The sequence below is a fragment of the Hemiscyllium ocellatum genome, chromosome 28, assembly GCF_020745735.1.
Source record: "Hemiscyllium ocellatum isolate sHemOce1 chromosome 28, sHemOce1.pat.X.cur, whole genome shotgun sequence".
Classification (NCBI taxonomy): Eukaryota; Metazoa; Chordata; class Chondrichthyes; order Orectolobiformes; family Hemiscylliidae; genus Hemiscyllium; species Hemiscyllium ocellatum.
The window spans coordinates 1,355,635-1,376,697 of NC_083428.1; the positions used below are offsets into that span (position 1 = coordinate 1,355,635).

General features: G+C 48.5%; 1 protein-coding gene across 2 annotated transcripts in view; it reads right to left on the reverse strand.

Moving 5' to 3' along the window:
- Positions 1–2,837: 2,837 nt before the first annotated feature.
- The window catches only part of LOC132829180 (proteinase-activated receptor 4-like), a 37,053-nt gene continuing 18,827 nt past the window's right edge, over positions 2,838–21,063 (reverse strand). Inside the window, exons 1-2 of one of the 2 annotated variants that reach the window (XM_060846538.1) lie at positions 17,243–17,436; positions 2,838–4,137 (exon numbers count right to left, since the gene is read on the reverse strand). In XM_060846538.1, coding sequence (XP_060702521.1) covers positions 2,999–4,137; positions 17,243–17,321 — 1,218 coding nt within the window. In that variant the 5' untranslated portion in view covers positions 17,322–17,436 and the 3' untranslated portion in view covers positions 2,838–2,998. Of the gene's footprint in view, positions 4,138–17,242; positions 17,437–21,063 lie in introns of those variants that run through there. The other variant, XM_060846539.1, reaches the window with a different exon arrangement.

Below are 21,063 nucleotides of genomic sequence, written 5' to 3' on the forward strand. Positions count from 1 at the left end.
GTATAGTTCCCTGGCTTGTCCTTACCACCCTTCTTAAACAGTGACACCACGTTAGCCAATATCCAGTCTTCCGGCACCTCACCTGTGACTATCAATGATACAAATATCTCAGCAAGAGGCCCAGCAATCACTTCTCTAGCTTCCCACAGAGTTCTCGAGTACACCTGATCAGGTCCTGGGGATTTATCCACCTTTAACCATTTCAAGACATCCAGCACTTCCTCCTCGGTAATCTGGACATTTTGCAAGATGTCACCATCTATTTCCCTACAGTCTATATCTTCCATATCCTTTTCCGCAGTAAATACTGATGCAAAATATTCATTTAGTATCTCCCCCATTTTCTGTGGCTCCACACAAAGGCCACCTTGCTGATCTTTGAGAGGCCCTATTCTCCCCCTAGTTACACTTTTGTCCTCAATGTATTTGTAAAAACCCTTTGGATTCTCCTTAATTCTATTTGCCAAAGCTATCTCATGTCCCCTTTTTGCCCTCCTGATTTCCGTCTTAAGTATACTCCTACTGCCTTTATACTCTTCTCAGGATTCACTCGATCTCTCCTGTCTGTACCTGACATATGCTTCCTTCTTTTTCTTAACCAAACCTTCAATTTCTTTAGTCATCCAGTATTCCCTATACCTACCAGCCTTCCCTTTCACCCTGACAGGAATATACTTTCTCTGGATTCTTGTTATCTCATTTCTGAAGGCTTCCCATTTTCCAGCCGTCCCTTTACCTGCGAACAACTGCCTCCAATCAGCTTTTGAACGTTCTTGCCTAATACCGTCAAAATTGGCCTTTCTCCAATTTAGAACTTCGACTTTTAGATCTGGTCTATCCTTTTCCATCTTTTTATCCCTCTGCCTCCCACTGATGCCTTGAATTTTATTGGCAATGATATTCACGGCTTTGGGATTTCCTGGCTATCACCCAGGGTGTCCCACAAATGATTTTCTGACCAGCTTTTAAAGGAATGTTTACAGAAATATGCAGATCCATGTGAGTCTGGGCTTCTCTGGATTTGGACTTTGTGGTTAGTAAGTAATGTCTGGGAAAGCTGCATTGAACAATTTTAATTATCTTCACCGTCTACTCTGAGAAAGTAGTGAAAAGCAACACAGATCAACTGTGGGATCAAACTCCATAATTACTGGAAAAGCTCAACAGGACCTAGCGGCATCTGTGCAGAGAAATCTGAGGTAATGTTTAGGGTCTGGTGACCCTTCCTCAGAATAGGGACTTGGGATTCTGTCTGTGAAAGGGAGCTGCTTTATACTGGGAATACTTGGAATGGCCTGGGGGTACAGATCCTCTCGGCTGATATTGTGCGGGCTAACTCCATTTTTCTTGGGTTTCAGTGGTTTGTCTGGAGGGCTGCCTCAAGATTCAAACTTGGTATCATATTCAAAGCCCCAGCTGGGCCAGTGTCAGGGTGGCTCAGTAGTTAGCACTGCTGCCTCACAGTGCCAAGGACCCAGGTTCAATTCCAGCCTCAGGTGACTGACTGTGTGGAGTTTGCACGTTCTCCCCGTGTCTGCGTGGGTTTCCTCCGGGTGCTCTGGTTTCCTCCCACAGTCCAAAGATGTGCCGGTTCGGGTGGATTGGCCATGGAAAGTGCAGGGTAACAGGTGGGTCTGGGTGGGATGCTCCTTGGAGGGTTAGTGTAGACTCAATGGGCTGAATGGCCTGTTTCCACATTGTAGGGATTTGATGACAGTGAGAGATCAACGTTGACTGCCTGATCATTCCACCCAACAGTGAATGAAACAAACACAGAGGCTGTGTGAAGCTGAGTTTATACAAGTTCTAATGCAATACTGTGAGATACAGGTCTATTATAAGAATAATAACAGTCACAGAGTGAATTACATACCCTTCTAAATTCCTGCCCAATCGTTGAAAAGTAAGTTGTAGCAGGTACTCAATTTTACAACCTCCCAGTCCATCCCCAGGCAGTGGGGTGGGGGGAGCACAGACTAGGGGTTTAACTTGCCCCACTACCCCAGCCAGCCCCCTCAACATGTTTCGAGGGATTGAAATCTGAGCCAATCTGCTTGACTGGGAAGGGGGTGTGGGGTGCAGGCACAGTGGGGCGGGGGGGAGGGGAATGGGGAAGGAGGGGGACATTGGGGGAGGGAGGGGGAGGGACTGTGGGGGAGGGGGGACAGTGGGGGAGGAGGGACAGTGGGGGAGGGAGGACAATGGGGGAGGGAGGGGGAGGGAAAGTGGGGGAGGGAGAGGGAGGGACAATGGGGGAGGGAGGACAGTGGGGGAGGGAGGGGGTGGGACAGTGGGGAAGGGTGGACAGTGGGGGAGGGAGTGGGACGGACAGTAGGGGAAGGAGGGGGAGGGACAGTGGGGGAGGGAGGCGGACGGACAGTAGGGGAGGGAGGGGGAGGGACAGTGCGGGAGGAAGGGGGAGGGACAGTAGGGGTTGGAGGGGGAGGGACAGTGGGGGAGGGAGGGGGAGGGACATGGGGAGGGAGAAGGATGGATAGTGGGGGGGAGTGGGGGAGGGGTGACAGTAGGGGATGGAAGGGAGGGTGAATGGGGTGGGGGGTAGGGGGTGCCCTGTGATCCCAGTTCAAATCTGGACAGATACTTTATGGCACAGCGGTAGTGTCCCTATGTCTGGATTAGGAATTACAGGCTCATTACCAGCTGCTGCAGGTGGTGTAACCCTGTACGAGTCAGACTGACAGAGCATCGAGTAACTGGGGCCAGGCCGGTCCCATGGAGAGGAGTCTGAGAGCAGCGCAGCTGGACTGCGTCAGGGGCTTGGAGCCGAACCTGATCCCCTTCCCCCTCCCCCCCCCCCCCCCCCCCGCCCCCCCACAACCCCCAACCCCCCCCCAACACCAGAACACTTGTATTTTCTAAATTCCAAAATGATGACATTGGGGGATTCAGAATCTGTTTGGATTGACTGATTGGGATTGTTTTCCAACTGGTGGTGTGTCTGGGCCTGCGAGGTACTGGGAGCAGAGTTTGGGTGGGTTCAGTTTTTGGAACTGTTCCTTGTGGAGCTTGTGGTCCGTGTGGATGGTGAGTAGGTGCTTGTAGACAGAAGCTCCTGAGACGTTTTACCTGAGAAGGTCCTGTCTTTGACTTTCTGACAGTAAATGACACGTTTCACTTTGGCTCGAAACTCATCGGAAACATAATAATAAATGAAGGGGTTGATGGAGCTGCTGCAGCTACTGAGCACCAGACTCACCATGTAATAAATATACAGCTGACTGCTTTGGTGCTGCAGGTACTCTGAGTGGTGAATGAGCAAAATGCAATTACTAGGGGCAAAGCAGACCACAAACACCAGCAGGATGAGCCCTGTGAGCACTGCAGCATGGACATAGCGTCTCTCTGTCTGGATCAGGGTCCAGATGACAGAGCCATAGCAAAACACTGTCACACAGCAAGGAACTACAAAGCCCAAACCAACCAGACACACAAAATAATAGAAGAAATAGTCATTTAGACTTTCCAGGGGTAAGGCATCATGGCAGGTGGTGATGTTGAGGTTCTGGATTGGATAGGTCTGTCTACGGAGGAGAAACGGTAACATGGCAACGACAACAAGCAGCCAAATCACACAACAGCTCCGGACAGCGAAGCCATTGCCCCGGAATCGCTTGGAGAGAAACGGGTGGACCAGAGCGAAGTATCTGTCCACACTGATGAAGGTGAGCAGCAGGACGGAGCAGTACATGTTCCCGTAGAAGAAGGCCGTCATTGTCCGACACAGAGCCTCACCAAAGAGCCAGTGGTTGCCCAGGAAGTGATAGTGAATTTTGAACGGCAGCACAAGGCACAGGAGCAGGTCAGCTACAGCCAGGTTCATCAGGAAGATGGTGGACGGTAATTTGCGGACCCTGGTCGCCAAGACCCAAAGCCCCAGGCCATTGGATGGGAGGCCGATGACAAAGACCAGGGTGTAGAGAGCTGGGATGGTGGCAGTGGTGAGGGGTCCAGTAAGTAACTGTGAGGCTCTTTCACGCACCACCCACACCGTGTCATTGGAACCATTCAGAGTTCTACGCTCAGCAGCAAACGTCCTCATGATATCAGCTGTGCTCGGGATTGAACCCTTCACTGGGGGAGCTGGTGGGTCCCCGTTATCGGAGTAATCATCATAGTCTAAATAGAATAACAGAAAAGACAAAAAAATTAACATATTATTATCACATTAATGACAAAATTAATGTATTAAAATACCAAAGGAGACCATTCGGCCCACAGTGCCAAAGACAGTTCCCTTAAAGCAGTATCCAATCCATCCTATTGTCCTGAGCATTAACGAACACCCTTTAAAGAATCAATACTTCAGCCACTGCCATTCTCATTTTTATGTTTCAAAGCCGAGCCCAAACATTATCATAAATGTCACTTTTGGTCCCACTGTAAAATATCAAACATGCAATTAATGACAGCTGATTTGGGTAAAACAGATTTATGAACCGCCAGACTGTGTCCCATAGCGGCTCAGAAAAGCAGACCCAGAGAGTACCTTGCAAAGCAACAGTCAGGAAAAGAAGTGGGCTTTGAAAGCCCTCTCGTGCTGCAGTGGTAGTATCCCTTTATCTGGGCTAGGAGGATCAGCGGCCAGTCCCATGTGCTCCACACTTGTGTAATAACATTTCTGATCAGATTCTTTTAAAAAAAGACCGAAGTAAAAAAAATTCCTTTCTGATAACACAGAGGGAGTCCCGCACTGTCAGAGGGTCAGTGCTGAGGGAGCCCCGCACTGTCAGAGGGTCAGTGCTGAGGGAGCCCCGCACTGTCAGAGGGTCAGTGCTGAGGGAGTCCCGCACTGTCAGAGGGTCAGTGCTGAGGGAGTCCCGCACTGTCGGAGGGTCAGTGCTGAGGGAGTCCCGCACTGTTGGAGGGTCAGTGCCAAGGGAGCACTGCACTGTCGGAGGGTCAGTGCTGAGGGCGCGCCGCACTGTCAGAGGGTCAGTGCTGATGGAGCATCGCATTGTCGGAGGGTCAGTGCTGGGGGAGTGTTGCACTGTCAGAGGGTCAGTGCTGAGGGAGCACTGCACTGTCGGAAGGTCAGTGCTGAGGGCGCGCCGCACTGTCAGAGGGTCAGTGCTGAGGGAGCATCGCATTGTCGGAGGGTCAGTGCTGAGGGAGTGCCGCACTGTCAGAGGGTCAGTGCTGAGGGAGTGACGCACTGTCGGAGGGTCAGTGCTGAGGGAGTGCCACACTGTCGGAGCGTCAGTGCTGAGGGAGTGCTGTATTGTTGGAGGGTCAGTGCTGAGGGAGTGCCGCACTGTCGGAGGGTTAGCGCTGAGGGAGTGCCGCACTGTCGGAGGGTCAGTGCTGAGGGAGTGCCACACTGTCGGAGGGTCAGTGCTGAGGGAGTGCTGTATTGTTGGAGGGTCAGTGCTGAGGGAGTGCCGCACTGTCGGAGGGTTAGCGCTGAGGGAGTGTCGCACTGTCGGAGGATCAGTGCTGAGGGAGTGCCACACTGTCGGAGGGTCAGTGCTGAGGGAGTGCTGCACTGTCGGAGAGTCAGCGCTGAGGGAGTGCCGCACAGTCGGAGGGTCAGCGCTGAGGGAGTGCCGGACTGTCAGAGGGTCAGCGCTGAGGGAGTGCCGCACTGTCGGAGGATCCGTGCTGAGTGAGTGTCGCACTGTCGGAGGGTCAGTGCTGAGGGAGTGTGCACTGTCGGAGGGTCAGCGCTGAGTGAGTGCCACACTGTCGGAGGGTCAGTGCTAAGGGAGTGTGCACTGTCGGAGGATCAGTGCTGAGGGAGTGCCGCACTGTTGGAGGGTCAGTGCTGAGGGAGTGTGCACTGTCGGAGGATCAGCGCTGAGAGAGTGCTTGAGAACATTGCAGTTGGGGGGATCATGTGTATCTCTGTCCTCAGATATTTTTGGGTTTGGTTTTTGAGCTCGGAGCTCCGGGTGGTTTGGAATAAGTTGCTGTCATGGAGTTGCTGCATCTCCATTCCCACCCACAATCCTTTGCTCAGATCATAGGCTTTTTTAAACAGTTTCGTTTGTCTGGAGATCGACGTCTTTTCCCCGAAGTGTTAGCTGCAGTTCAGCAACAACTTGTGGTTGCATTTTTGTAGCTCCAGGATTTCCTGTTTTTTCTCATTGAATTAATTTCAGTTTTTCCTGATTTGGAGATGCCGGTGTTGGACTGGGGTGTACAAAGTTAAAAATCTCACACCAGGATATAGTCCAACTGGTTTAATTGGAAGCACACTAGCTTTCGGAGCGACGCTCCTTCACCAGGTGATTGTGGAGGGCTCGATCGTAACACAGAATTTATAGCAAAAATTTGCAGTGTGATGTAACTGAAATTATACATCGAAAAATTGATTGTCTGTTAAGCCTTTCATCTGTTAGAATACAGTGATAGTTTCACTTCTTTCATGTGTAAATCACAAAACCCTTCTTTTTAAAGTTGCATTCTCGGGTTAGCTGTTAACAATGGTGATAGCTAGACAATATGTTGAAGGTGTTAGCCCCCTGTGTTCTCTGTCTATGACCTGATGTTTAGATTGATTCTAATCTAAAAAGTGAGATAACAGAGTTTTACATAAATTCGTGCAGTTTTTGAGCTCAGAATTCTACATGAATGTATGCAGTTTTTGAGCAAAGTACAATGTAACCCTGCAAGTACAAATTCACCCCACAAAATATATGTGTGCATGTGGGTCTTTGTCTGGGGTGGGGGTTGTGAGTGTGAGAAAGTGTATGTGTGTGTGTGTCTGTGTGCATGTGAGAGTGTGTGTGTGTGTAGTGCAATGGTGATCACCTGTAATGTGACATGAACCTAAGGTCCCGGTTGAGGCCCTCCCTATGGGTACCGAACTTAGCTATCAGCCTCTGCTTGGTCACTTTCCTCTGCTGCCTGTCCCGAAGTCCACCTTGGAGGATGGTCACCAGAACGTCCGAGGCTGGACACTTCAGCGGTCCAGGACATTCAGCCTTGGACATTCGGGTGGCCATCGTCCAAGGTGGATTTCGGGACAGGCAGCAGAGGAAAGTGGCCGAGCAGAGGCTGATAGCTAAGTTCGGTACCCATAGGGAGGGCCTCAACCGGGACCTCGGGTTCATGTCACATTACAGGTGACCACCATTGCACTACACACACTCTCACATGCACACAGACACAGGTACACACAGACACGCACACAGACATCCACACACACCCTTATAGACACACACACTCCCACATGCACCCCCTCACAGACTTAAGACACTCTGCACTCACTACACACACACACACTTTCTCACAGTCACAACCCCCACCCCAGACAGACACACACACACAGACAGACAAAGACCCTCATGCACACATATATTTTGTGGGGTGAATTTGTACTTGCAGAGTTACATTGTACTTTGCTCAAAAACTGCATACACTCTGAGTTCAAAAACTGCACGAATTTATGTAAAACTCCGTTATCTCACTTTTTAGATTAGAATCAATCTAAACATCAGGTCATAGACAGAGAACACAGGGGGCTAACACCTTCAACATATTGTCTAGCTATCACCATTGTTAACAACTAACCCGAGAATGCAACTTTTTTAAAAAAAGGGTTTTGTGATTTACACATGAAAGAAGTGAAACTATCGCTGTATTCTAACAGATGAAAGGCTTAACAAACAATCAATTTTTCAATGTATAATTTCAGTTACATCACACTGCAAATTTTTGCTATAAATTCTGTGTTACAATCGAGCCCTCCACAATCACCTGATGAAGGAGCGTCGCTCCGAAAGCTAGTGTGCTTCCAATTAAACCAGTTGGACTATAACCTGGTATTGTGTGATTTTTAACTCAGTTTTTCCTGGTCAGGTAACATTGAGAGTCTTCACAGCAATCTCCTGAAGATGATGCATTGGACACTGTTTGTGTATCCTGGCCGGGGAGCGCAGGGCTGTCTGAGTCTGTCTGTCTTCACACTCCATTGACCTTTAATGGCCTGCCGCAGTTTCCCTGTTGCTGTTGGTGTATACAGGCCAGGCTGATGGTGATAGATGCCTGAGTGAAGCAAAGGCCAGTCCAGCAGTGGTCAGCTCCTGGCAGGGTCTGCTGGAAAACATCCTAGTGGTTCCTCATGTGGACAATGATGTGGTCAAGTAGCTGCCAATTGTGTGTGTGCCAATTGGAATACATTTCAGATGGATCTTGCAACCCATGAACGGTATCCATGAGGCGCTGTGGGCCATCGACAGCAGCTGAACTGTACTCCAGCACAATCTGTAACCTCATGGCCCGGCATATCCCCCACTCAACCGTTACCATCAAGCCAGGACATCAATCCTGGTTCAATGGAGAGTGTGGGAGGGCACGTCAGGAGCAGCTCCTACCAGGCATTTCTGAAATACAACCTGGTGAAACAACCAAACAGGATTACTTACAGAAGCAGCAAGTGATAGACAGAGCTGAACAGTCCCACAACCAGTGGATCAGGACGATGCTCTGCAGTTCTTCCACATCACGTCATGAATGGTGGTTGGCAATGAAACCTCTCACTGCAGTCAAGTAACTTTTATTTCTCATTTCTCCCATGTACAACTGAGACAGTAAAACTGAGACAGCGTTCTGCCAGACCTGAGGGTGCTACATGGACAGCACAAACTACACACTCGAAGTGCATAAGAAGCACAAAACACGCAAGTTACAGTGTAATGGAAGAATGATAAATAATAGGCATTTTTCTAGCAGCAATTCAAAGTCATGCAAAGACTTTCTGATGGTAAAGAGTCCAGCCATACCGTGTTAAGGAGCCTGATGGCTTGGGGGGGGGAGGGGGGAAAGAAACTGTGGCACAGTCTGGCCGTGAGAGACCGAACGCTCCGGTATCTTCTGCCAGACGGCAGGAGGGAGAGGAGTTTGAGTGAGGTGTGTGTGGGGTCTTCCACAATACTCTGAGCCTTTCAGATGCAGTGTGTGGTGTAAGTGTCTGTAATGGGGGGGGGGGGGGGGGGGGGGGGGGGGGGGGGAGAGAGCCTGATGATCCTCTCAGCTGTCCTCACTGTCCGTTATAGGGTCTTACAATCTGAGGCAGTGTAATTCCTGAACCAGGCAGCGATGGAACAGCTCAGGGTAGTCTCAGTGAACCCTCTGTGGAATGTGATGAGGGTGGGGGGGCGCGGGATGTGGGGGGTGGGGGGGGAGATGGGGGATGGGCTTTCCTCAGCCTGTGCAGAAAGTAGAGATGCTGCTGGGCTTTCTTGGCTGTGGAGCTGGGGTGGAGGGTCCAGGAGCGATTCTCCACCAGGTTGACCCCTAGAAATTTGGTGCTGTTCACGATCTCCCCGGGGGAGCTGTCGGTGTCCAGGGGAGAGTGGTCGCTCCGTGCCCTCCTACAGTTAACAGCCATCTCTTCCGTCTCGTCCACGGTCAGAGTCAGGTTGTTGGCTCCGCACCGGCCCGTTAGCCTCTGCACCTCCTCCCTGTTTGCTGACTCATCATTCCTGCTGTTGAGACCCACCCACAGGAGTGTGAGCAGTGAGCGTGATGCTGTGATTCGAGTTGTGCATCGTTGCACAGTCGTGTGTCAGCAGGGTGGACAGCAGTGGACTGAGCACACAGCTCTGGGGGGGGCCCCCATGCTCAGTGTGACGGTGTTGGAGTCAGTTCCCAATCCAGACTGCCTGAGCTCTCCCAGTCAGGAGGTCCGGATCCAGTTACAGAGGGAGGTATTCAGGCCCAGCAGACTCAGCTTTCCAATCAGCTGCTGAGGAATGATGGTGTTGAATGCAGATCTGAAGTCTATGAACAGTAATCTGACTGAGGTCACCTTGTCCAGGTGGGGGAGGCCCAGACGGAGGGTGGGGAAATGGCATCAGCTGTTCAGCCGTTTGGTCGATACACAAACTGGAGGAGGAGGTTCCACAAATATCCTCAGCCTCAATGACGGAGGAGCCCAACACATCAGTGAAAAAGATAAGACTGAAGCTTTCTCAGGAATCTTCAGCCAAAAGTGCTGAGTAGATAATCCATCTCGGCCTTCTCCAGTGGTTCCCAGCATCACAGGGACAAGTCTCCAGCCAATTCAACTGCTGCAAATGTGATGCTGGTCAAAGCACAGCAGGTTAGGCAGCATCTCAGGAATAGAGAATTCGACGTCGAATTCTCTATTCCTGAGATGCTGCCTAACCTGCTGTGCTTTGACCAGCAACACATTTGCAGCTGTGATCTCCAGCATCTGCAGACCTCATTTTTTACTCCAGCCAATTCAATTCATGTGATATCAAGAAACGGTTCGAGACACTTGTTTCTACAAAAGGGTCTGACAATATTCCAGCAGTAATACTAAAGACTTGTGCTCCAGAATATGTCCCTCCCCGAGCCAAGCTGTTCCAGCTGTACGGTTACAAATGTACCCAACAATGTGGGAAATTGCCCAGGTATGTCCTGTACAAAAAGAGCAGGATAAATCCAACCTGGTCAATTACTGCTCCATCAGTCTCATATCATAGCATCAAGGAGCCCTAACCAGACTGGAATCAATGGGTATCAGGGGGGAAACTCTCCGCTGGTTGGAGTGATCCCTGGCAGTGAGGAAGATGGTCGTGTCTGTTGGAGGTCAGTCATCTCAGCTCCAGGACATCTCAGCAGGAGTTCCTCAGGGAAGCTTCCTAGGCTCAACCATCTTCAGCTGCTTTCCTCCATCACAGGGTCAGAAGGGGGGATGTTCCCTGATGATTGCACAGTGTTCAGCAGCATTTGCCACTCCTCAGGTACTGGAGCACTCCATGCTCAATTGCAGCAAGACCCGGACAATATCCAGACTTGGGCCGACAAGTGGCAAGTAACATTTACGCCACACACATGCCAGACAATGACCATCACCAGCAAGAGAGAGTTTAATCTTCATCCCCTAATATTTAATGGTGTAATCATCACTGAATCCCATCACATCCTGGGGGGTTACCATTGATCAGAAACTCAGCTGGACTCACCACATCAACGCTGTGGCTGCAAGAGCAGCTCAGAGGCTGAGAATACTGCGTTGGAGAGTGTGGTGCTGCAAAAGCACAGCTGGTCAGGCAGCATCCAGGGAGCAGGAGAATTGACGTTTCGGGCAGAAGCCCCTCTGAACGGCTTGAGCCTGAAACATCAATCCTCCTACTCCTCGGATGCTGCCTGACCTGCTGTGCTTTTCCAGCACCACTCTAATCTAGACTCTGATCTCCAGCATCTGCAGTCCTCACTTTCTCCAAGCAATACCACAGCAGTAACTCACCGCCTGACTCTCCAAAGCCTGTCCACCATCTTAAAGGCACAAGGAATCTGGTGGAATACTCCCCAACATCCAGGACAAAATAGCCCATTTAATTGGCACCTCATCCACAAACGTTCCGAAGCAGCGGTGTGTCTTAGTCTGCAGGATATTCACCAAAACTACTTCCACACCATCTTGTAAGCCCATAACCACTTCTATCCAGAAGGACATGGGAACACCACCCCCTGCAAGTTCCCCTCACCATCTTGACTTGGAAATACATCACTGTTCCTTCACCGTCACTGGGTCAAAGTCCTGGAATTCCCTCCCGAAGAGCATTGTGGGTCAACCCCACCTTCTCAAGGGGCAACGAGGGGTGGGCAGTAAATGCTGGGCCCAGCCAGCAACACCCACATCCCACAAATAAATACTGACTATACACATTTTGGATAGTTAAACTGAATGATTTGAAGGAACTTTACTGTGTGTCTAATGCTATGTTGGACCTGTCCTGGGAGTCTTTGATGGGGTCAGTACAAAGGAAGCTTCACGTTTAGTTGGAAAGATTAAAGAGAGCCTTTACGTTCAATTTAAAAGATTACAAGAAGCTTTTATCTAACTCTGACCCTGTCCCTGACCCTGTCCCTGTCCCTGTCCCTGTCCCTGTGGCTGACCCTGTCCCTGTCCCTGACCCTGTCCCTGTCTCTGTCTCTGTCCCTGACCCTGTCCCTGTGGCTGACCCTGACCCTGACCCTGTCCCTGTCCCTGACCCTGACCCTGACCCTGTCCCTGTCCCTGTCCCTGTCCCTGACCCTGTCCCTGTCCATGTCCCTGTCCCTGTCCTTGTCCCTGACCCTGTCCCTGTCTCTGTCCCTGACCCTGTGCCTGTCCCTGTCTCTGTGCCTGTCCCTGTCCCTGACTCTGTCCCTGTCCTGGGAGTGTTTGATGGGGACAGTGTAGAGGGAGCTTTACTCTGTATCTAACCCCGTGCTGTCCCTGTCCTGGGAGTGTTTGATGGGACAGTGTAGAGGGAGCTTTACTCTGTATCTAACCCCGTGCTGTCCCTGTCCTGGGAGTGTTTGATGGGGACAGTGTAGAGGGAGCTTTACTCTGTATCTAACCCCCTGCTGTCCCTGTCCTGGGAGGGTTTGATGGGACAGTGTAGCGGGAGCTTTACTCTGTATCTAACCCCATGCTGTCCCTGTCCCTGGGAGTGTTTGATGGGGACAGTGTGGAGGGAGCTTTACTCTGTATCTAACCCTGTGCTGTCCCTGTCCTGGGAGTGTATTAATGGGGACAGTGTGGAGGGAGCTTTACTCTGTATCTAACCCCATGTTGTCCCTGTCCTGGGAGTGTTTGATGGGGACAGTGTAGAGGGAGCTTTACTCTGGAGGTTCTGCCTGATGCTGAAAAAAATTGACAGTCACTAGCGGTTGAATACCCGAAGAAGATTGAATTGTTGGGAATGACAGTGAGGGATCAGGAGTAGGATCTCTGTTGTGGTGATGGTATGTTTTGAACTTGATAAACACATGGTCGTCATTTCCAGGAAATTTGAGTCATTTTGGTTAATTTTCCAATAATATCCAGTTTAATGTCTATCTATCGTTCCTATGACTCTAGCACTAGCGCAAAGCGACTTCCTTTTTGACATTTTAAAAACAAACACCATTCAATGTGGCTGCCAGATGATTTCCAGTTGTTCTACAGGAAAGGCCTGTATTTCCTGCAGGAATAGCTTCTCTGGCCTTCATGGTAACCTCACTCACTCAGCCACAGGCCCATGATTTCAGCTTAAACCATTCCTCTCACAATCCTATTCCTTGCAGAATTTTATTTCATAAAGTTGTTTTCAACCCAAACTCTGTTGGATATTCTCAGTTTCAGGGTCATTGCATTTGAGACCGAAAACAGCCATTCCCCAAGCACCAGAATCAAGACTGGGTTGTCTACCATATCCTTTAATCATTCAGGAAATGTCAGCATTCTGACCAGACCATCATTTATTACTCATCTTTAATTGTCCTTAAACTGAGTCGATCACTCGGTTGTTTCAGAGAGCAGTTAAGAGTGATGATATTGCTGTGAGTCTGCAGTCACATGTAGGCCAGTCCAGGTGAGGATGGCAGATTTCCATCTCTAAAGGACAGTTAATGAACCAGATGGGTTTTCTGATATTTGATCATTGCTTCAATTTTCAGATTTATGAAATGAATCTATATTCCACCCCAGCTGCTACTGTGGGATTTGAACCCACGTTCCCAGGGGAGTAGCCTGTGACCCCTGAACTTTTAATCTGGTGACATTATTATGACATTCCCCCCCATCTCTGACAGTATCTGGCATTCTTTCCGGCTCCAGACAAATGGCCATCATACAGCCGCTGTGCTCAGTCAGTCTCACTCTCACCCACACAGTGCCAACTCCATTAACCATTTCAGGGTTTCATTACAAAATCCCCAAACCCCAACTCCCAAACTGCACAGTTACATCTTGCTTTATCTGTCCAAAAGCTGTTTGGAAGCTGTGCTCTGGGTTCCTCACATTCAGAGTGTTGTGTCAATAATTAAATACTGAATCCTGCTGGATATTAAACATGTGTTTAACAGCAGAAAACAATGAAATGACTAATCCAGGTCTTTTGTACAATTTTCTGCTCACCATTTCCTCTTAATCCTTTTCTTCTTAGGAAAGTGTCAAATTTTGCTAAATTTTTTAATCAATAAATTGTCAAGGCGATGTGTCAAATTGTGATAATGACACAAATAAATCAAGATACGTTAATTCACAGCATACTTTGAGAAAAACATTAAAATAAAATTAAAATTAACATATAAAAATACTTAAAATCATGTAATCCTGATTGTATTAGCAAACGAGTAATTACACATTGTTGCAGTGACTGTAAAAGGCCTTAGTGAGACCACCCCTGGAGTATAGTGTACGCCTTGCTACCCTCATTTGAAAAGGGATGGAGTTGTATTTGAGGCAGTTTGGAGGAAGACCACTGCATTGATCCCAGAGATGAGCGGTTTGCCTTATGAGGAGAGATGTAGAAGTTTAAACCGATAGTTTCTGGAGTTTATAAGAATGAGACGAGGTCTAACTGAGGGGTGTAAGATGCTAAAGGGGATTGACAGAGCAGATGTCGAGAGCATGTTTTCTCATGTGGGTCAATCTGGAATGAGAGGTCATAGTTTTAAGGTAAGGTGCAGCAGATTTAAAATAGAGTTGAGGAGAAATTACTTCTCTCGGAGAGTTGTGAGTCTGCGGAATTCACTCCCCCAGAGTGCAGTGGATGCTGGGACATTGAGTAAGTGTAAGGAGGACGCAAACAATGAATAATGGGTGAAAGGTTATGGAGAGTGGGCAGGAAAGGGGAGTTGAGGCTGAGTTGAGATCAGCCATGATTGTACTGAATGTCAGAGCAGGCTAGAAGGGCTGAGTGGCCTCCTCCTGCTCCTAGTCCTTATGTTCTCATGTTTTAATATTTATTGTAATGCAGGAAGACATTGTTTGTGGCATGGTCGGTAATGATCCGGTGACATCAACAGGTTTTATTACCAGGGGCAGGAAGGGTTGGTGTGCGGGAGTTATAAACTATTCCTCAAACAAGATCGGGTAACAAAGAGTCACCAGGGGAATTGAAAGACCTGACGCTGAAGTCCATTCACAGACTGATAGGGAACTGCAGCTGTTTTACACACAGCCTGTCTGCAAGACTATTCCAAAGCCCTGCCCATGTAAACTGGATCAAACAATCTCATTTCAATTTGCTCACTCTATGTAATGATTGTTATATATAAAACCATCCAGCAATTCTCAGGAACACATTACATTGTGTGGATCAAACCATAAACAGTTTTATTCAGACAGGTGTATAGGGCATTTGTGTCTCTGTGATAGTGTCCTTACCTCTGAGCCTGGATACCCAGGTTCAGAGGGATGTCATACCACCTCTGACCAGATGGATTAGATAATATCTTCAGACTGATGCATGACAGTTAGCTTTAACACCAGGAGCATTATTGGAGGGAGTGAGACTGAAGATCCAGCTCACGTACAGGCTGTGTTTATCCCACAGCTCAGTTGCTGTTCTAACTTCCACTCACTTTCGTCCCTGCTCCGTCCTTCTGTTCATTGTGTAATATTTCTGCAAGTTCACTCTGAGCAAACATTTTTCAAACTTTACAAATTTGATTCCATTGCCATCATTAGCTTGTCTCCAGAGGGCTGCCCTGTTATCAGTTCATCTTTCAGAAGCCCATCACTTCCTTCCTTTCAGGAACATTGACTGTGAGATATTATCATTCTCTTGGTGAGTCCTCAGAGCCTCACTGTCCACAGTCGCCACTCCCAATCTCAAGTGCCAGTGGTGTTTCTGACATTTCCCTTAGAGATGTTGAACAAACCAGAACTTCTGGAACCTTCCCTCTCCCCTGCCCCAATCCAGCCCAAATCACCTCAATACTAAAGTCCAAACTTTTCCAGCTCTTCACCTGTTTTGTTACCAGCCTCGTCCTTTCCCTCCTCTCTCTCCCCTCCCTCCATTCCCTCCTCTCTCTGCTCTCCCTCCTCCCTCTGCTCTCCCTCCTCTCCCTACTCTTCCTCCTCTCCCTCCCCTCCCTCCCCTCCCTCCTCTCCCTCCTTTCTCTCCCCTCCCTCCTCTCCCTGCTCTCCATCCTCTCCGTCTTCTCTCTCTTTTCTCTCCACTCCCTCCTCTCGCTGCTCTTCCTCCTCTCCCTTCCCTCCCTCCCTCCTCTCCCTGCTTTCCCTCCTCTCCCTCCTCTCCTTCCCCTCCCTCCTCTCCCTCCTCTCCTTCCCCTCCCTCCTCTCCCTGCTCTCCCTTCCTCTCTCTGGCTGGCTGGATAGTTTTCTCTCCTGCTCGGTGCAGCCCTTTTTATCCTGTTATTAACCACAGTTCTGTGACAGCCTTTAGAATCATAGAGTCATAGAGATGTACAGCATGGAAACAGACCCTTCAGTCCAACCTGTCCATGCTGACCAGATATCCCAACCCAATCTAGTCCCAGCTGCCAGTACCCGGCCCATATCCCTCCAAACCCTTCCTATTCATATACCATCCAAATGCCTCTTAAATGTTGCAATTGTACCAGCCTCCACCACATCCTCTGGCAGCTCATTCCATACACGTACCACCCTCTGCGTGAAAAAGTTGCCTCTTAGGTCTCTTTTATAACTTTCTCCTCTCACCCTAAACCTATGCCCTCTAGTTCTGGACTCCCCCACCCCAGGGAAAGGAACTAGTCTATTTATCCTATCCATGCGCCTCGCGATTTTATAAACCTCTATATGGTCACCCCTCAGCCTCGAACACTCCAGGGAAAACAGCCCCAGCCTGTTCAGCCTCTCCCTATAGCTCAGATCCTCCAACCCTGGCAACATCCTTGTAAATTGTTTCTGAACTCTTTAAGTTTCACAACATCCTTCCTATAACAGGGAGACCAGAATTGCACGCAATATTCCAACAGTGGCCTAACCAATGTCCTTTACAGCTGCAACATGACCTCCCAACTCCTGTCCTCAATACTCTGACCAATAAAGGAAAGCATACCAAACGCCTTCTTCACTGTCCTATCTACCTGCGACTCCACTTTCAAGGAGCTATGAACCTGCACTCCAAGGTCTTTTTGTTTAGAAACTCTCCCTAGGACCTTACCATTAAGTGTATAAATCCTGCTCTGATTTGCTTTTCCAAAATGCAGGTCCTCCCATTTATCTAATTTAAATTCCCTCTGACACTCCTCGGCCCATTGGCCCGTCTGATCAAGATCCCGTTGTACTCTGAGGTAACCTTCTTCACTGTCCACTGCACCTGATGTCCGCAAGCTTACTAACCATGCCTCCTATATTCACATCCAATCATTTATGTTACTCTGAATGAAAGCTCATTGCAGGCATTTCCTGATCCTGATTTTGTGGGATGTAAAAAACATTGGCAAACACTCCTCAAACTCAGTGGCTGCGCAGCTGATGCGATCTTGTTACATCTCAGCAGGAATGAAAGCAGGAAATTCTTACCGTCATAATCCACAGAGCTGTCAGCTGGTACAGCAGGTAGGATTAACAACGGAGTCAGCAGCAACAACGTACACTTCATCTCAGTCAGCTTCAATTTCAGCTTCTGAGCACCGCAGCAGCCTCTGGAGAGAGTGCCCAGCTTTCAGCAGTGGACCCGCTGGAGGAAGCAGCTCGCTGAACAATGTCTTCAAGCTGAATAAACATTAACAGCTTGATATCTTTTATCTATTGGATCCAGACTTCTGGAAAGGATTTTCGGAATTTAAAGGACCATTAGGAGATGGGGCTAAAGCTGTAAGCTTGCTTTCCAAAAGTTGGGAAATATTGGTGGAATTTAATCCGCCCTCTTTCCTGCTCTCCCTGATCCTGCCATTTATCTTGCAGCAGGAATGATGCAACACTTGAATAATAAATATTAACAAGGCATTTCCTACAACTCAGAGAGAAACGGAGGACTGTAGATACTGGAGAGTCAGAGTTGAAAAATGTGTTGCTGGAAAAGCACAGCCGGTCAGGCAGCATCCGAGGAGCAGGAGAATTGACGTTTTGGGGTGGGTGCGGATATAGGGCTCAGAGATAAATAGGAGGGTGTGGGCCTGGGGGGAAGGTAGCTAGGAAGGCAATAGGTAGATGCAGGTGGTGGGTGATGGTGATAGGTCAGAGGGGAGGGTACAGCAGATAGGTGGGAAAGAGGAGGGTACAGCAGATTGGTGGGAAGGAAGATGGACAGGTAGGACAGTTCAAGAAGGCAGTGCCAAGTTGGAGGGTTGGATCTGGGATAAGGTGCCGGGGGGTGGAATGAGGAAACTGGGGAAATCCACATTGTTACCGTGGGGGTGGAGGGTCCTGAGGCGGAAGCTGAGGGATTCTTCCTCCAGGTGTCGGGTGGCTTGGATTTGGCGGAAGAGGAGGCCCAGGACTTGCATGTCATTGGTGGAGTGGGAGGGGAGTTGAAGTGTTTGGCCATGGGGTGGTGGGGTTATTTGGTGCATTTCCCTAAAACATTCCTTGGGGGCGCGTGGACCCAACGAGGGAATCAGGAAGGGAATGATCTCTGCAGAATGCTGATAGGGGTGGGGAGGGAAATACATCTCTGTAGTGGGGTCTAACTGTAGGGGGTGGACATGGTGGAGGATGATTGCTGTAGCGCAGAGATTGGTGGGGTGGAAGGTGAGGACCGGGGGAGGGGGTGTCTATCCTTGTCGAGGTTTGTGGGGTGGGGTTCAAGGGCAGAAGTGCGGGATGTGTTGAGATGCATTGGAGGGTGTTGTTGACCACATGGGAGGGGAAATTTCAATCCTTGAAGTTGGAGGCTATCTGGGATGTTCTGGAGTGGATTTGCTCCTCCTGGGAGCAGATATGGTGGATGCAGAGGAATTGGGAGCAAGGGGTAGTGTTCTTACAAGAGGGGAGAATGGGGGGAGGTGTAGTGCAGGTAGCTGTTGGAGTCGGTGGGTTTGAAATAGATGTCTGTGTTGAATCTGTCGCTGGAGAGGAATTCCAACCTACCCTCCATTTATTTCTCAGCTCCATTCATTCCTCACCCTCAACCCACCTCTTCCATTCCTGATGAAGGGTTTATGCCCGAAAAGTTGACCCTCCTGTTCCTCAGATGCTGCCTGACCTGCTGTGCTTTTCCATTTCCTGCAAGTCCCAAATCCTACAGGAATAGCTGAAGGGAAAAACAAGGAGGAAATTGGTAGAACCCCAATTATAATCCCAACTGAAGGAATTTGTGAGAACTGCTTGGAAAACCTGCAGCTAAATATTAGAAAGAGCTGACACATGAACAGGAATTCCCATCATTTCAGTCTAACTTATGAAAGCATGAAAATAATTGGCTTCGAGAGAATGAGCTGAAAAGGGAAAAAAACGCTTTAAAAATATAATGATGAAAAATAATGATGTTCACCGGTCTTAGATTCCCCCGCTGTGGAATTCACAACACGGAGTGATCCAACTTCTCAGTGTGGCAGCTCTCAAGACATCACCACATCATTCTCCAATGACATCACCACATCAGTTCCCAATCACATCACTACATCTGCTCCCAATGACATCACCACATCAGTTCCCAATGACATCACCATATCAGTCCCCACTGACATCACCACATCAGTTCCCAATGACATCACTACATCAGTTCCCAATGGCATCACCACATCAGTCCCCAATGACATCACCACATCAGTCCCCAATGACATCACATCACTTCTCAATGATATCACTACATCATTTCCCAATGACATCACCACATCAGCCCCCACTGACATCACCACATCAGTTCCCAATGACATCACCACATCAGTTCCCAATGACATCACCACATCAGTCCCCACTGACATCACCACATCAGTTCCCAATGACATCACCACATCAGTCCCCACTGACATCACCACATCAGTTCCCAATGATATCACCATATCAGTTCCCAATGACATCACCACATCAGTTCCCAATGACATCTCCACATCAGTTCCCAATGACATCACCACATCAGTCCCCAATGACATCACCACATCAGTCCCCACTGACATCACCACGTCAGTTCCCAATCACATCACTACATCTGTTCCCAATGACATCACATCAGTTCACAATAACATCACCATATCAGTTCCCAATGACATCACTACATCAGTCCCCAATGACATCACCACATCAGTTCCCAATCACATCACTACATCAGTTCCCAATGACATCACCACATCAGTTCCCAATGATATCACCACATCAGTTCCCAATGACATCACTACATCAGTTCCCAATGACATCACTACATCAGTTCCCAATGACATCACAACATCAGTTCCCAATGATATCACTGTGTAATGCTCCACTCTGTAAACTAACTCCTGATTATCTGGAGGGATTCTAGTCCATCCATTAAATGTAACTCCTGATCCCAAAATATTTACTTTCTGATAGAAATAGTACAGAACTTGGATACTGCTGACAAAAAAGGCCTCATCTTGTGAAAGCATTCCATTTTACACTCATCAGGACAATTTGCAAGAAATACCAGTTTAAAGAGGAAAACAACATTTGGTGTGGATGAGAGGAGAGTTCTGATTGGATACACACTGCACATTTTCAATTTAGCAGAATTCATTCATTTCAATTCAAACATAATTTTTCAGAGCCATGTCTAAGCCAATTAGAATCAATCTGTTGGATTTAACATTTAAACAAAGCCTGGCAGTTAACTGTCAATCATCCTTAACTGTAAGTAAAAAATGAGGTCTGCAGATGCTGGAGATCACAGCTGAAAATGTGTTGCTGGTTAAAGCACAGCAGGCCAGGCAGCATCTCAGGCCTTAACTGGTTCATTTACAATGGCAACATCACTGTCAATCATTGTCTACTTACTAACAAATCAGCACTCTCGTATAAATTATTAAAGTTGGTTTTCTCTTGTTGTGAATTATCCTCATGAGTATGAGGCAAAAATGTTCGACAAATTGTGCCCTTTTTTGCAATACTCAAATATTTACCACCTTCAGCTATTCCATGAATTCCTTTTTCTACTTCTCCTATTCCATCTGCAATCAATTTATTTGCATCAGGATATACTCTCCAGTGTTGTTCTCTCTGGATATGTAAACAATAAATCTCGGAAACTGGCCTATTAGTCACGTTCTCCCAGGTAAACAAAGTCAGCTCTGTGACTCCAAGACTCTTTGAGGCTATGACGCTACAGACTCTATGACACCATCTCTCTGTGACTCTGTGTCTCTGTGTCTCTGTGTCTCTGTGACCCTGTGACTCTGTGTCTCTGTGACCCTGTGACTCTGTGACTCTGTGTCTCTGTGTCTCTGTGT